At 47.2% G+C, this 14,151-nt stretch overlaps 1 protein-coding gene across 4 annotated transcripts in view; it reads left to right on the plus strand.

Annotated features, from left to right (window-relative positions):
* Positions 1-14,151, plus strand: part of RAPGEF1 (Rap guanine nucleotide exchange factor 1) — a 46,436-nt gene that overhangs the window by 6,798 nt on the left and 25,487 nt on the right. For all 4 annotated transcript variants that reach the window (XM_087914351.1, XM_087914349.1, XM_087914350.1 and 1 more), the window contains exons 2-3: positions 8,577-8,716; positions 13,927-14,105. In XM_087914351.1, coding sequence (XP_087770477.1) covers positions 8,577-8,716; positions 13,927-14,105 — 319 coding nt within the window. The remainder of the gene's footprint in view (positions 1-8,576; positions 8,717-13,926; positions 14,106-14,151) is intronic.

Below are 14,151 nucleotides of genomic sequence, written 5' to 3' on the forward strand. Positions count from 1 at the left end.
CCCTTTTGACCAACGAACCTTAATGACCGTTCAAACTTGCAACGTCCCTGGAAAAGGGGACTTACGACCTCTTTTCATGCTTGTGACCGTTGCAGCATCCCCCCGCGTTTCACCCGATCAAAATTCGGATGCTTGGCCACTGGTTGGTATTTATGATGGGGTGCGGTCTCCTGGGAAGCCAGATTGACTTAACAACCAACCACGTGTTGGACTGAAGAACCGTAGTAGGGATTCCCTTTACCAAACGGGTCGAGGAAAGCTGCAAAGCAGAGCAGAGCTCGCTTAGCTCGGCGACGTCTCTCTTGGCAGCATCAGTTCTGGGCTCCCCTGAGGCCATCCCCGTAGTGGCAAATGGTTCGTGAGTTTATAAGAACGGTGGGAGGAAGGGAAAGGGGTGACTAAGGGATCAGCAGTTAACAATGTTTGCAGTGATGCTTGGAAAACGGAACAAGATCTGTCATCGGAGGCGACACTCATGTGAGGAGGTCAGGTTTTTGCAGCCTTCTGACGAAGTCGATGTTGGGAAGCTGGGTTCGTTTTAATAGAACCGGGTTACTAATTTAACAAGTGCAGCGATTCGCTTAACAGTGGTGGAAAGAACAGCCGTAAAATGAAAAATGAAGTGTCGGGAAAAGCTTACGCTGCATCAAACAATGAGACATCTGCAGCCCAAAATAGACGTGTTTTTTCTTTTTCTTTTTAGCAACGGAGGGTGGGAATGTCAGCAAAGTGTTTCCTGCCACGTGGGTCACAAAGGTGCCAAATGAATAAGTCAGAGAGGTTGTCCTCTGTCACTGAAGGGCACACCCAATTCCCAAGCTGTGGGCAAACGGGGCATTAATGCCAAGGTGAGACTAGAACTCACCGTCTCCTGGTGGTCGGCCCAAAGTCACCCTGCCAGCTTTCATAGTGACCAGAACTCAACGGTTTCTGGTTTGTAGTCTGATGCCATAACCACTAGACAAAACTGACTCTTTCTACCAGAATAATTGGTGCAAAGTCATAAAGGAGTCGGTTTTGTCTAATGGTTACGGCACCAGGCTACAAACCAGAAACTGTTGACTTCTAGGTATATATAAAATAAAAAAAAAAAAAGCTATATATAAAGCTATATATATATATATATAAATTTGGTTCTGTAAGAGCTGCTTGCTTTCTGCTTTCCACTGTTTTCACTCGATCCACCTAGTTGTTGACATTTGGGGGTATTATGGGCTGTAACTTTCCACATTGACCACAAAAGAACACATTTGGACAAGTGCCAATGGAGATCCTTCGGTCATCTGGGTCCCAAAGATGCTTTTTTCCCAAGAGGCAACTGGGTTTTTTCTTGAAGACCTTTTGCTTCTCATCCAAGAAGCTTCTTCAACTCTGACTGGAGGCTGGGGGACGGAAGGATTGATGCTCCTTGCAGACAGCTGGTCAATTTGCGTTCTTTCAGAGCGTGGTGGAGTCGTTTATCCGTGATTTGGGGGTGTTCTAGCCCAACACTCTGTCCAAGCAGGGGACCCTATAGCATTTTGGACAGTCTCTTATGGAAAACCTCCAGTGATTGGAGCAGCCACAACTTCTGCAGGGAAGCCCGTTCCACAGATGAAGGGCAGGAAATTTCTCCTGACTGCTAAGGCGAGGAAGTTGTTTTTTCTTCTCCGGAAAAATAGGAGTCAGGTTGGAGAGCTTTCAGGATGTCTTCTCAGCCTGGGAAATCTTTCCCAAACATTTCCTTTTCTTTTATTCTTCGGTGGCTGTTTATTGAGATCCCCAGACGTAGCCAGGGCGGGTCAGGGTTCTCCAAAGGGAGAGGCAGTGAGAGAACTCTAAACCGGGTGGTGGGGGAATTGTTTTAAGCGGAGGGCGTTGCCTCAACCCCTAAAACCACAACTTTGCATTGTGTTATTTTTAAGAAGTTGGAAGCTCTTTCAGATTTTTGCCTGAAACAGCTGGCTTCTCTGAGTTGGAGTTGAATGGAAGCAAAGGAGAGAGAGAGAGAGAGAGAATCCTTAGCATCAAACGGAAGTGGCTCTCTCCTTGACTGGTTGGCAGTGACACACAACAGCTGTCTTCTTTTGGGGTTGTTTTGTGCATTGGAGGCGAAGAATTATTTCTTAAGGATAAGTTGTCTCTCTTGTCTTGCAAAACAACAAAAATGTTGAGCTCAGTTTTGGCTGGAAGTTGAGGACTAAAAAGCAGACAAAGATAAAACTTCTCGCCAGGAAAAAAAATAAAGGCTAAATTGATTTCTCAAAAATCAATTCTCATTTGGCAAGGAGAATAGAATGAATCCAGATAAATATGGGACTAATTTATGGGGTGGATGCAGATTTAAAATGAACCTTTTCCTGAACTCGAAAGCTCAGTGATCGTAGAGATTTATGGTTTATCTTTTCATTCATTCATTCATTCATTCATTTCATTCATCACAAACCTGGCTAAGCATCATAGAGTTTTAAAAACATTAAAAGGCTGGTCGATTGTTTGCAATAGAAAAAGACAGCTTAGCTTTGATCAGATGGGAAAACAAACCTAAGTTTTCCTTTGGGAAATTATACAGGTAGTCCTCGACTTACCACCACAATTGAGCCCCTCCCCCCATTTCTGTGCCTAAGTGAACCATTTGTTAAGTGAGCTCTGCCCCCATTTTACAGCTGTGGTGGTTTGGTAAATCCCTGCAGTTTTTTTAAGTTAGCAAGCGTCCCAATTTTGATCCCCTGACCATTTTTCTTAAAGTGTGAAAAGAACCTTCATAAGTTGCTTCTTTCAGTGTCCTTGTAATATCCAATGGTCACTAAATGGACAGTTGCAAATCAAGGACCAGGTGCGTAAGGGAACGTTTTGAATGAATGAATGAATGAACGAATGAATGAATGAATACTTTATTAGCCAAGTGTGATTAGAAACACAAGGAATTTGTCTTGGTGCACATGTCTTGGGATCTGCAGCATGGATTTTTATGATCTCGGAGAAGAGATATCTTGGCTTTATGTCTGAATTTGATTTAAATCCTTCTCAGTTCCAAATACAATGACCTCTGTGCCTAGATCCACGGATGCTTTTAACCTGAGGACGGCATGCTCCCACTTTACAGAGTTTTTTTTTTACCGAGTCCTTCCCGCCTGGTTTTCAATTTAATAATTTGTTTTTTTGTGTGTTGGTTAACGTCTGCTAACTTTGCTTCCAAAGAAAGCATTACTCAGATTGCTAATGGGTGGCTGGACCGTCTGGAGATCACAAGATTGCCACAGACTGTCGTTTATTTTAGCCCACGGAGCGGAGAAATCAGAGAGAAAAAATATATAACTTTGGAAGGATGTTGCAACGGAAGGGTTGGGGCGTAGCTTGGAAGCCGTCTTGGGCCATCCTGTTTAAACTTGGGTAGTTTAAGAGGTGTGGACTTCAACTCTGGCTGGGGAATTCTGGGAGTTGAAGTCCACAAGTCTTCAAGTTGCCAAGTTTGGGGACCCCTGATCTCCCTGCCAGATTCAAGAATTGGCTATTACAGTATCATTGACAGATGCCACTCAGCTTCAGTTGAAGTGCCACTAGCAAAAAAGAAGGTCCACCCTCTTCTAGTAGAGTCTGTTCCATTGATGAACAGAAGTAACTTCTCCAGATGTTCCACCCAAATGGGCCTCCTTGTTATTGAAGCTCCTCCTGTTTTTTTTCCAGTGACGTTGAACAATTCTACCCTGTCTTCTCCATGACAATCTTTTAGATGGTTGAAGACAGCTATTGTGTCTTCTCTTCTTTGCTCCTTCACCAGGAACACGCTTATTGTTAGTGGTATATTAATGGGGAGGTCTTCTCCTGGTTTTCTTATTTGAGTGACTCACATTGGCAGGAGTCATAACTCTTGGGCAACCAAAGAAGTCTACTTACAAGCTTAGAAGAGTTACTCTCCTCTTCCTCCTCCTCCTCCTCCTCCCAGTTCCAAGCAGGCCACCCCAAAAGGGGAAGGCGCCACATCCAGAGTAGAGACAACAGACAACTTCCTTAGAGGGTGAGCTGTGCTGTGTCCCATCAGGAGTGATTTAATGTTCAACCACACTCAGTGGAGAGAGATGGTAACCCAGCAGTAAATCATAGACTGCCTCCTTACCGTAGGCTTAAAATCAGTCTTAACCATGCCTGGATTGTTCTAGCCTAACAGGAGTGCCAACAAACCCTCATGGCCAGACATTTTGGGCTCAATTGTACAGGACTGTGGATAGGAATGTGCTAAGATCCGGTGACCAAATCCTCTTGTTCAGCGGTGCTCAGTTCCATTCCAAAGCCGAAGAAGACGCCTCTGTGGTCCATGACTACTAAACACCAGAAGGTGCACCGAATGTTCTTCCCTTCCCACCAAAGGGGGTCCCTATTTTTCTACCTGCATTTTTACCTGCTCTCAAACGGCTAGGTTGCTGCTAGAAGCTACTGGGACAAGGAATGGGAGCTCACTCCGTGACACAGCGCTGGGGATTCGAACCGCCAAACTGCCAACCTTTCTGATTGACAAGCTCAGCGTCTTAGCCCCTGAGCCACGACGTCCCTCAAACCAGGAGTCTCCAACCTTGGCAACTTTTAAGACTTGTGGACTTCAACTCCCAGAATTCCTCAGCCAGGTTTGCTGGGAGTTGAAGTCCACAAGTCTTAAAAGTTGCCAAGGTTGGAGACCCTTCCTTAAACTTTCCTGAAACTTCAGCGCTTCCTTCAACGGGGCAATAATCGGGATTCTTGTGGACCTCCTGGGTGGGACTGAGATCTCCAGAGCCGCTCCTCCCCCCTCCCCTCCCCCTCATGTGTTTTTCCACTGAAAGGGACCGATGACCTCACCCCCGTTGCCTCGGCGACAGGTAAACAGTTATAGAAAATCCCAGATCGTGACACCAAGGTTTTGTTCTCCAAGACAAAGAGGAGGGGTCTCCAAAGGGGAGGAGGGGATCCAGTTCGTTCTTCCCTCTGCTTTCCCTCCATCTCGGGGGGATCCAGGCAGATTCTTCACAGAATAACAAGAGCTGGAAGGGACCTTGTAGGTCATCCAGTCCAACCCCCCCTGCCCCCGCCCAAGCAGGAGACCCTACACCATTTCTGACAGAGGGCAGTCCAGTCTCTTCTTGAAACCTTCCAGGGATGAAGCTCCCACAACCTCTAAAGGCAACTTCGGTTGATTGTTCTCACGGTCGGAAAATTCCTCCTTATTTCCAGGTTGAATCTCTCCTGGATCAGTTTCCATCCATTGTTTCTTGTCTGGCCTTCAGGTGCTTTGGAGAATAGCTTGACCTCTTCCTCTTCCTCCTCTGGGGCAGCCCCTCAAATATTGGAAGGTGCCCTCCTGTCTCCGCTGGTCCTTCTCTTCCCTAGACCAGCCAGGCCCAGATTCTAAAGAAGGATGAGCTCCAGGCGCTCCTATTCTACTTTTTGGGAGGGTGTGTCTCTTCAAGCTGGTGCTTGTCCTCCAAACCCCTGGAGGCCCTGCATTCTTCAGTACCTGCGTCACCTTCTGTGGTTTACAGAGAGGCTCCTCAGCCAGGCTTCCCCAGAGGACGCACTTGGGAGTCCTGCCGTTCGTTCGAGAGCCTGAGGTTATCCGTCAGCCTGGTTTCTCTCCCGAGCTGCAGGTGGCCCTTCAGGTGTTGACACCGTGATCACATCTCTAGGTCCATCTTCATGTCTTCAGGCAAAGCATTCCTGGTTTCAGTCGCTTGTTTGACTTCTTTTCCATATCTTTCAACGGCCTTCCTTCCTTCCTTTCCTTCCTTCCTTTCCTTCCTTCCTTCCTTTCCTTTCCTTCCTTCTTTTCCTCCCTCCTTCCTTTCCTTTCCTTCTCTTCCTTCCTTCCTTCCTTTCCTTCTTTCCTTCCTTCATTCCTTTCCTTCCTCCTCTTCCTTTCTTCCTTTCCTTTCCTTTCCTTCCCCCCTCCCTTCTCTTCCTTCCTTCTTTTCCCCATCCCTTCATCCTTTCCTCTCCTTCCTTCCTTCCCTTCTTTCCTCCCTTCCTCCTTCCTTTCCTTCCTTCTTCCCTTCCCGAACACATTTCAAGAGATCACAGGGCTGGAAGGGACCTTTGAGGTCTTCTAGTCCAACTCGCGGCCCAAGGCAGGTCTCCTGATAGTATCCCAAACAAAGGGCTGTCCAGTCTCTTATTAAAACCTTCCAGTGTTGGAGCAGCCACAACTTCTGGAGTCCAGCAGTTCCACTGATTATTAGTTTTCACTCTCAGGAAGTTTCACCTTATTTTGAAGTTGGACGTCCCTCTGATGAGCTTCCATTGTCCGTTGTTTCTTGTCCGTTCTCTTCCATATTTCTTTCAAATCGATCTTGATTCCGTAGCCCCTGGCTGCCTTCTCCGGGGACTTTTTTCCTCGCTGACCTCCCAGATTAGCCTTCCCAGCTTCAGTAGTCAAAGTAGGACTTCTAATGAGGTTGGTCACACGTCCCCTCGAGCAGCAGAGACAATTTCCAACGGGTCGTCCAGCCCTTCAAAAGGCCGAGATGGACAATCCAATTGACCTCCCTGTGTTCTCCAGAACCTCATTCTCCTCATCTGACTGTATAATTTCCTATTAATTCCAGGCAGGAAATCCATACAACCATCTACGCTACAGAGCCTCAAAGTTCGATGTTTTCATTTGAAAGGTTTCTTTGAAAGTCAACCAACCTCCTCGCCACAAAAGAGGGTGGCGGGAGGAATGCAAACCCTTTCCAGAATGTTCTTTTTTCGTAATATATGGCGGCAACCGGAGTTGGGAAAGCTGTAGAAACACGTCTGAGGAATCAATAAATCTAAATGATGGTGAAACAACCCAGCTGATTGTGATGGTTCATTTAATGACTGCTCAAAGTTACAACGGCCCTGAAAATAGCGTCACATGATCATAATTCAGATGCTTGGCAACTGACTCATGGTTTATGATGGTTGCAAAATCCCCATCTCCTTTAGCGACCAAGTCAAATGGGGAAAGCCGGGTTCATTTAACAACCATGTGACCCACTGGACAACTGCAGGGATTGACTTAACAACGGTGGCAAGAAAAGGTGGTAGAACGGGGCAAAATTCAATAAACAAATAATCTCATTTAGCCACTTAAATTTTAGGCTCAATTGTGGTCGTAAGCCAAGGACTATCCTGTAGAGTGTCCTCTTTTGGCCAAAGAGGTGAAAAGAACTGTTGTCGTTTTGACAAATTCATTCGGTTTGTACTCCCGATCCACAGTTTGTCAATTTTCTTCTTTAAATGTTCTCAGGGGCCTTTTGAAACGGGAAGCTATGTATAAATTTCAGAAATCAATGGGATTGCCAGCCAAGACAATTTATTATTTATTCAAACCTTAACCCTTAGGGTGTGTGTGTGTTTATCTTCCTTCCTTCCTTCCTTCCTTCCTTCCTTCCTTCCTTCCTTCCTTCCTTCCTTCCTTCCTTCCTTCCTGTTTCTCCGATTTCTCTCTTCTTTCTTTCTCTCTAGTTTCTTTCCTTTTCTCCTTTTGTCTCCTTCCTTTTTCCTTCCCTTTCTCTTTCCTTGTTTTCCCCTTCCTTTCCTCCCTCCCTCTCCTTATTTCTCTCTTTGCTTTCTTTCCCTTTCTCTCACCCTTCCTTCTTTCCCTTCCCTTCTTTCTTTTTTCCTCATTTTCCCTTTCCTTCCTCCCTTCTTCCTCCTCCGATCCTTCTCTCTCTCTCTCTTTCCCTTTCTCCTTTCCCTCCCTCCCTCCCTTTCATTTGTGCCGCTAATTCATCCAGTGACTTCCCAGCAACCTCCCTCCAAGAGGCGTAATGTTCTGGCATAACTTACTTCACTGGAAGGATTCCACAGACTTGTACCCGACCAGACACCATCCTGTTAGCCAGGAATGATGGATGGTAGCAGTCAGGAGGCAAACCGCTTCGAATCCCTTCTCTCTCTCTCTCTCTCTCCCCCTCACTTCCACCTCCCACGGCCCCCAGTCCTCGTCTCTGGAAATCACCAGCTGATTTTCCTACTCACCCACCCACCCGCCTTTCGTCAGAAGTCAAGGACGTGTTGGCTCAGGGCAAAACAAACTTTAGATCCTCCGCGAAGGCTGTGACTCAACTGTTGGAGGTGGTTTAAAGGCAGCTGGGCAAAGGCTCCCAGCCTTTAGCCAAACAGACACAATTAGCAAGGTTTCCGTCCATGCGTGCCAGAGACACACGTGCACGTGTGTGTGTGTGTGTGTGTGTGTGTGTGTGTGTGTGTGTGTATGTGTGTGTTGGAAACTCACTTCTGGAAGAGTTAGGGGAGAGCCCAATAGTAATTGGACTGCCAATGGTCAGAAACGGTGTAGGGTCTCCTGCTTGTCCTTCCATCCGTTCAGAACCGAAGACGCTTCTCAGGTGAGAAGTAAAAGGTCTTCAAAGAAAAACCAGAAAGATCAGTTGCCTTTTGGGAAAGAAAAGGCACCTTTAGGAGAGGAAGCAGCTACTTTAAACAGTTGCCTTGGATGCATTTCAGCACCTGGCAAATCAGGTTTGTTAACCCTGATGCTCCCAGATGTCAGGCACATCCTGGCTTATTCGTGCAACGGCTCGTGGGTTGTCTGCTGCAATGTATTTAACCGTGCTTCTGTTCTCGTTTTTGTTGGCTAGATTCTCAGCGGTCTCACCTCTCTTCCTTCACCATGAAGCTGAAGGACAAGTTCCACTCGCCCAAAATAAAAAGGACGCCGTCGAAGAAGGGAAAGCAGCCTGACGTCGTGGTGAAATCCCCCGAGAAGGCGGTGAACAAGGTGAGTTAGTTGAGGGGTCTTCCACTCAACGACGTGTTATTGAGCCTGGGAATACGGTTGTAAGTCGTGGCCGTCATTAAACAGATCATCCCGTGACCCCCGCCTGACTTTATGACCTCTTTTGCAGCAGCCGTTAAGCGAATGCCACTGTCATTAAGCAAACATGGCGGCCGTTAAGCGAACGTTAAACCTTTCGCTTCTCATCTGAGAAGCTTCTTCGGTTCTGACTGAACGGTGGAGGATGGAAGGATTTCTTGCCGCCATCTAGTCATTCGCGCTCTTTTTGAGAGTCGCTGAGGCCACTTGGAGGTTTATCTCTGCCCTCAGAGCAGCCTCAACGACCCTCAGAAAGAGCACCAACAACCAGATGACTGCAAGGGATACAGATCTTTCCATTCTCCACTGTTCAGCCAGAACCGAAGAAGCTTCTTGGGTGAGAAGCGAAATATATTCAAAGAGGAAACAAAAGAAAGCCAAATTGCCTTTTGAAAAAGCACCCTGGGGATTTACCTCGTCGTATCAGTGGTTGAATGGGAGTGGTGCGGTGTGCCTAGGGGTGGAGCTCTCGCCTCACAATCAGGAGGCTGTGAGTTCGATCCTAGGTAGAGCCAGGTATTTCTCTCTCTGAGCACAATGAGAACCTACCTGCTGAACAAAACTCCGCGTTGGCGACAGGGAGGGCATCTGGCCATTAAAACACTCTGCTAGCTCCGTTCAGCTGCCCAGGAGCCCTGCAAGGGGTAAAAGGGCCGTTAAAAGATGGTGATGTATCGGTTGCTGAATGCAGATGAGCATTCGGTGAGGAAAACTCCGTAATTTTCTGTACATCCTGAATAATATGGGATGGATAACCTCCCCATCCTCTCCCTCTATTTGGAGCTTCGACTCATCAGTGGCCATTGTAGACTGGAGAATTGTGGGAGTTATCTGCCCATCCAAAGAAGGACCATAGATTTCAGGACCTTGGAGACTTCCAACTTCTTATCCCCTTCCTGGTCTATGGCTCCACCTACAATTTTCCAACCAGATCAGGCGTAAGGGTGACATGGTAGCCATCTTCCAATACTCGAGGGGCCGTCGCGGGGAAGGGGGAGGAGGTCCAACTCTTCTCCGGGGGACCTGAGGGGATGGAAGCTCCTCGGAGGAACGTCCAACCTGGAACTAAGAAGGAAATTCCTGATGGTGAGAACAGGGGATCAAGTTGCCTGTTGGAGTTAGTTGCGGATCCAGCGACATCGCTGGAGGCTTTCAAGGAAAGATTGCGCAACCATTTGTCTGGGTGTGTGTGTGTGTGAAATCAGGACTCCTAACTTGGGCAGGGGGTTGGACTAGAAGACCTCCAAGATCCCTTCCAGCTTAGGTTGTATGATTCTAGGAGGAGTGAAAAATCCCTAAAGGGACAGGCCTTATTGTCGTTATTGGAGGCTACCGTCTGTTTCTTCGTGGCTAATCCAAGCGTGCTGCTTTTCGTGGATAAGGGAGTCCTGGTTGAAAGGAAATTTAACAGCCGAGAGAAGATAAACTTCTAAAATTGCTTTCTTCCTCACTGAACGAAGCCCATCCGAAACGTCACGGCCATTTTCAAGGTGATCAAATGATTAAACGGCAGGCCGGGGTCGGGAAGTCGCGACAGTGACTGCACGCCAGGCGTTTTATTTTAATTAAATTGAGACATAAATCAGAGGGGGTCCGTTGGAGACGGTCCTGGCCCTCCCCGTGTTCTGATGGACCCGGCCAGCCGAAGCCCTGCTGGAGAAGGGGGCCATTTGCCAAACGGATTTTATTTACAAAGCCAGCATTTCTCTCAAGCTGTTTTTCTTTTTTTCTCTTTGAAAGATCGGTCTCAGAGGAGTTGGAAACCTAATCCGTTTTAACAACCTGAGTTGTCTCTTGAATCGGTGGGAGGAGATGCTACTGAGGTGGTTAACAACAGGTCAGGGGGTCAGGTTGTTAGTGCCGGGAAAAAGCTGCAAAGATGCTTAACCACACAGTAATTTTCTTGCATTTGTTTTCAGAACCCTGGCCTGACTCAATATTTTTTAAATTGCTTTTTATTGAACTTTATTGAAGGGATCTAGATGCCCTAATGGATCACCGTAAGTATGAGCCCGCCGGGTGCTGCGGCCACCCCAAAAAAGGCAACGTAATCCTAGGCTGCGTTAACAGAGAGAGAGAATCAAGATCAAGGGAAGTGTTAGCATCGCTTTATGAGGCCTTGGAAAGATCACACTTGGGATATTGTGCCCAGTTTTGGTCGTCATGATGTAAAAAAGTTGTTGAGGCTCTAAAAAGAGTGCAGAGAAGAGCCACAAAGGTGACTGGGGGACTGGAGGCTAAAACATCTGAAGAGCGGTTACAGAATTGGTTACGTCTAGTTTGATGAAAAGAAGGACCAGAGGGGGACATGATAGCAGCCTTCCAGTATCTGAGGGGCTGCCCCAAAGAAGAGGGAGTCAAGCTATTCTCCAAAGCACCTTCAGAAGGCAGGACAAGAAGCAACGGAGGGAAACGAACAAAGGAGAGAAGCAACGTAGAATTAAGGAGGGATTTCCTGACAGTGAGAACTATTAATCAGCGGAACGATTTGTCTCTAGAAGTTGTGAACGCTCCAACGCTGGAAGCTTTTAAGAAGAGACTGGACCAACCTTATGTCTGAAATGCTGTAGGGTTTCCTGACTGAGCAGGTTGGGGGAAGGAGAAGAAGGAGGGAAGAAGTGAAGAGGAAAAGGGAGAGAGAGAGAGAGAGAAAAAGGAACGACTTCCAACTTCCAGCTCCACTTTCCAGCTCAACCCCTATCTGCCTGTCCTGATACTGTCCCTCACGGAGTCCAGATGGGGCATTTCGTGGCATTTGGGTGATGGCTGTTTCTTAACGCATGACCGGCTGGAGAGTTTGGCCAGAGGGAAGCGGCGTTCTTGGAAATTCAGTGCAGCGGACGCAGAACTGCGATGGTTCTCTCTCTCTCCAGTTTCTCACGTCGAGGTGGAGCGATGCAGAAAACAACCAGAACAGCCTCCGTTTGCAGAGGGTCCTTGACTTACAACCATTCGTTTAGTGACCAAAATTACAAGGGCAGTGGAGGGGGAAGCTGCTTTTCACACTTAATGACCAGGATAGCATCCCAACAAGATTTGGATTCTGGTTCATATTTATGACAGCCACAATGTCCCAGTGTGTGTGTGTGTGAAAGAGAGAGAGAGAAACCAGAGAAATCACTTAACAACAGTGTGTGACTAACTTAACAACGGCAGGGATGCCCTTAACAACAGTGGCACAAAAAGTCACAAAATGGGGCAAAACCTCACTTAGCAACAGAAATTTCGGGCTCCGCTGTGTTCGTACGTTGAGGGTTTACCCGTACAGGGTCAGAAGTACGAGCCTTTCTCAGGATTTGGGGGAGAAATGTGTTTTTCCAACTTGCAAGATTCTGTTCAGTAACCTGAAAATAAAGTAGAATTAGGCACCCAATCATGTTTCCTGCCTGGACTACCTCACAAGGCTGGCTGGAGAGGAAATGGCTTTTGTCAGCCTTTTTTTCACACCCGTTTCTTGGTTGAATGTGGGGCCAGAAGCCAGATCATTCTTTGCCGTTTCCTCCCTCCGTCCTCCCTAGACTGGGGTCGCTCTAGGACACGCGACTGCCCTTCTCTCCCAGCCAGGTAGGGGCCTCTTGAACAAAAGGCACCAAATTTGTACAGTCGGTCTTGTATTATTTTCACAGGTGCAACCTCTTTCTTCACCTGAAAAACAGTGTGCAAGGAGGGTGCAGGTCACACTGCGAACCACTGATCTACTGGGAAAATGAACCGGGTGTTGTGCCTTCCGTTCAAAACACACACTAGCGGATTGCAAATTGTTCCAAATTTGGATCTCTTTGATTGGAAAGGGTCTGTTTTCTTTGCAAAACTGTTTCTGGAAGTCTCGGTGGAGGTTCTCAAGTCATCCAGGTCATGGTTGTCTGAAAGGTGCTTTTTCAAAAGGCCTCTGGACTTTGCTTTTCCTTGGAGACCTTTCACTTCCCGTCCAAGAAGCTTCCTCAGTTCTCACTGAATGGTGGAGGATGTAAGGATTTATATTGCTTGCAATCCTCTGGTCGTTAGTGCTCTTTCCGTGAGGCCGCTCGGAGGCTTATCTCTGCCCTCCAGTGGCCTGAATAGTGCAAATGGGTGTGGGACGTTCTTGGTGTCAACTCGTAAATCATTCCTATGCCTGTTTTCGAGTTGCCATAAGAAGGGAGGGGGGAGAGGCCTGAGGGAGCAGTGCAGCAGGTGAAGGCCAGAAGCACATTCCACGCTTACCTTGTGGAGATTGTAGCCATGGCTACTGGATCTTCTGCCTGGGAAAATCCTTCATTGGAGAATGTGATTGATGACACCCAGCCCGTGAATGGTTGGAGAATCTGATTCATGACACACCCAGGGGGCTGGAGGGAAACAGGGTCATAGGGGATAGTAAATTACGTGTCTCAGAGTGGGCTTCATACTGGTTATGTTGCCCCTAATAAATCTTTTGGATTAGTTTGAAGCTGGCTCAAGTTTATGATTTAATTAGGGCAATTGTGGGAACCCTGACGCTTGGAACTGCTGAGAGGATTGTGTTGTAAACAGGAGGTAGGTGGGAGTCCTACGCCTCCCCCTCTGTTGAGAGAGGGTTGTTAAATGGTCCTCTCTGTCCAAAACGTGTTTCTAGAAGTGGTTTAACATCAGAAGTGGCATATTGATCTTTTGGGAATGGTGAGCCCAAAGCTGCTGTAGTTCAGGAACTGTTTTTGTGGGTTCAGAATGGGGCATTTAGAATTTAGAACCATTTGACTTCCAAATGAATAGATATAATTAATGGGAAGGTGGGTGGATGGATGGATGGATAAGTAGAGTGGACGGATGGATGCGTGGAATGGAGAGGTAGATAAAAAGGATGGCTGGATAGGTGAAAAGAGCTTATGCAACGGAGACAAATTTCTGGTACATCCCGTCCCACTTGGCCAATAAAGAATTCTGTCCTATTCTACGAATAGATCTATAAAATGAATGGGTATAGATGATGGATCGATGGATTGACAGAATGGACGGATGGATTAATAAGACAGACTGAATGAAGATGGATCAACGGATGGATGAGCAGAATGGATGGGTGGTTGGGGAAGAATTTGCCTGTCTTGTAGCTATCCGGGCCGATAGGAAGCTTTGTAAAAGGGGTCTTTCTGTCTCAGAACTTAAGCTGGCTGGAAGAGAAGGAGAAGGACGTAGTGAGTGCCCTGCGCTACTTTAAGACCATTGTGGACAAAATGGCCATTGATAACAAGGTGTTGGAGATGTTGCCAGGATCAGCCAGCAAAGTTCTGGAAGCCATCTTGCCTCTGGTTCAGACGGACCCACGGATTCAGCAGAGGTGAGTCAGGACGCAAGGGGTTGAGTAAGTTGGACTGCGAGTTGGG

Source organism: Pseudonaja textilis, chromosome 17 (assembly GCF_049901715.1).
Source record: "Pseudonaja textilis isolate UNSWEBS1 chromosome 17, rPseTex1.2, whole genome shotgun sequence".
NCBI lineage: Eukaryota > Metazoa > Chordata > Lepidosauria > Squamata > Elapidae > Pseudonaja > Pseudonaja textilis.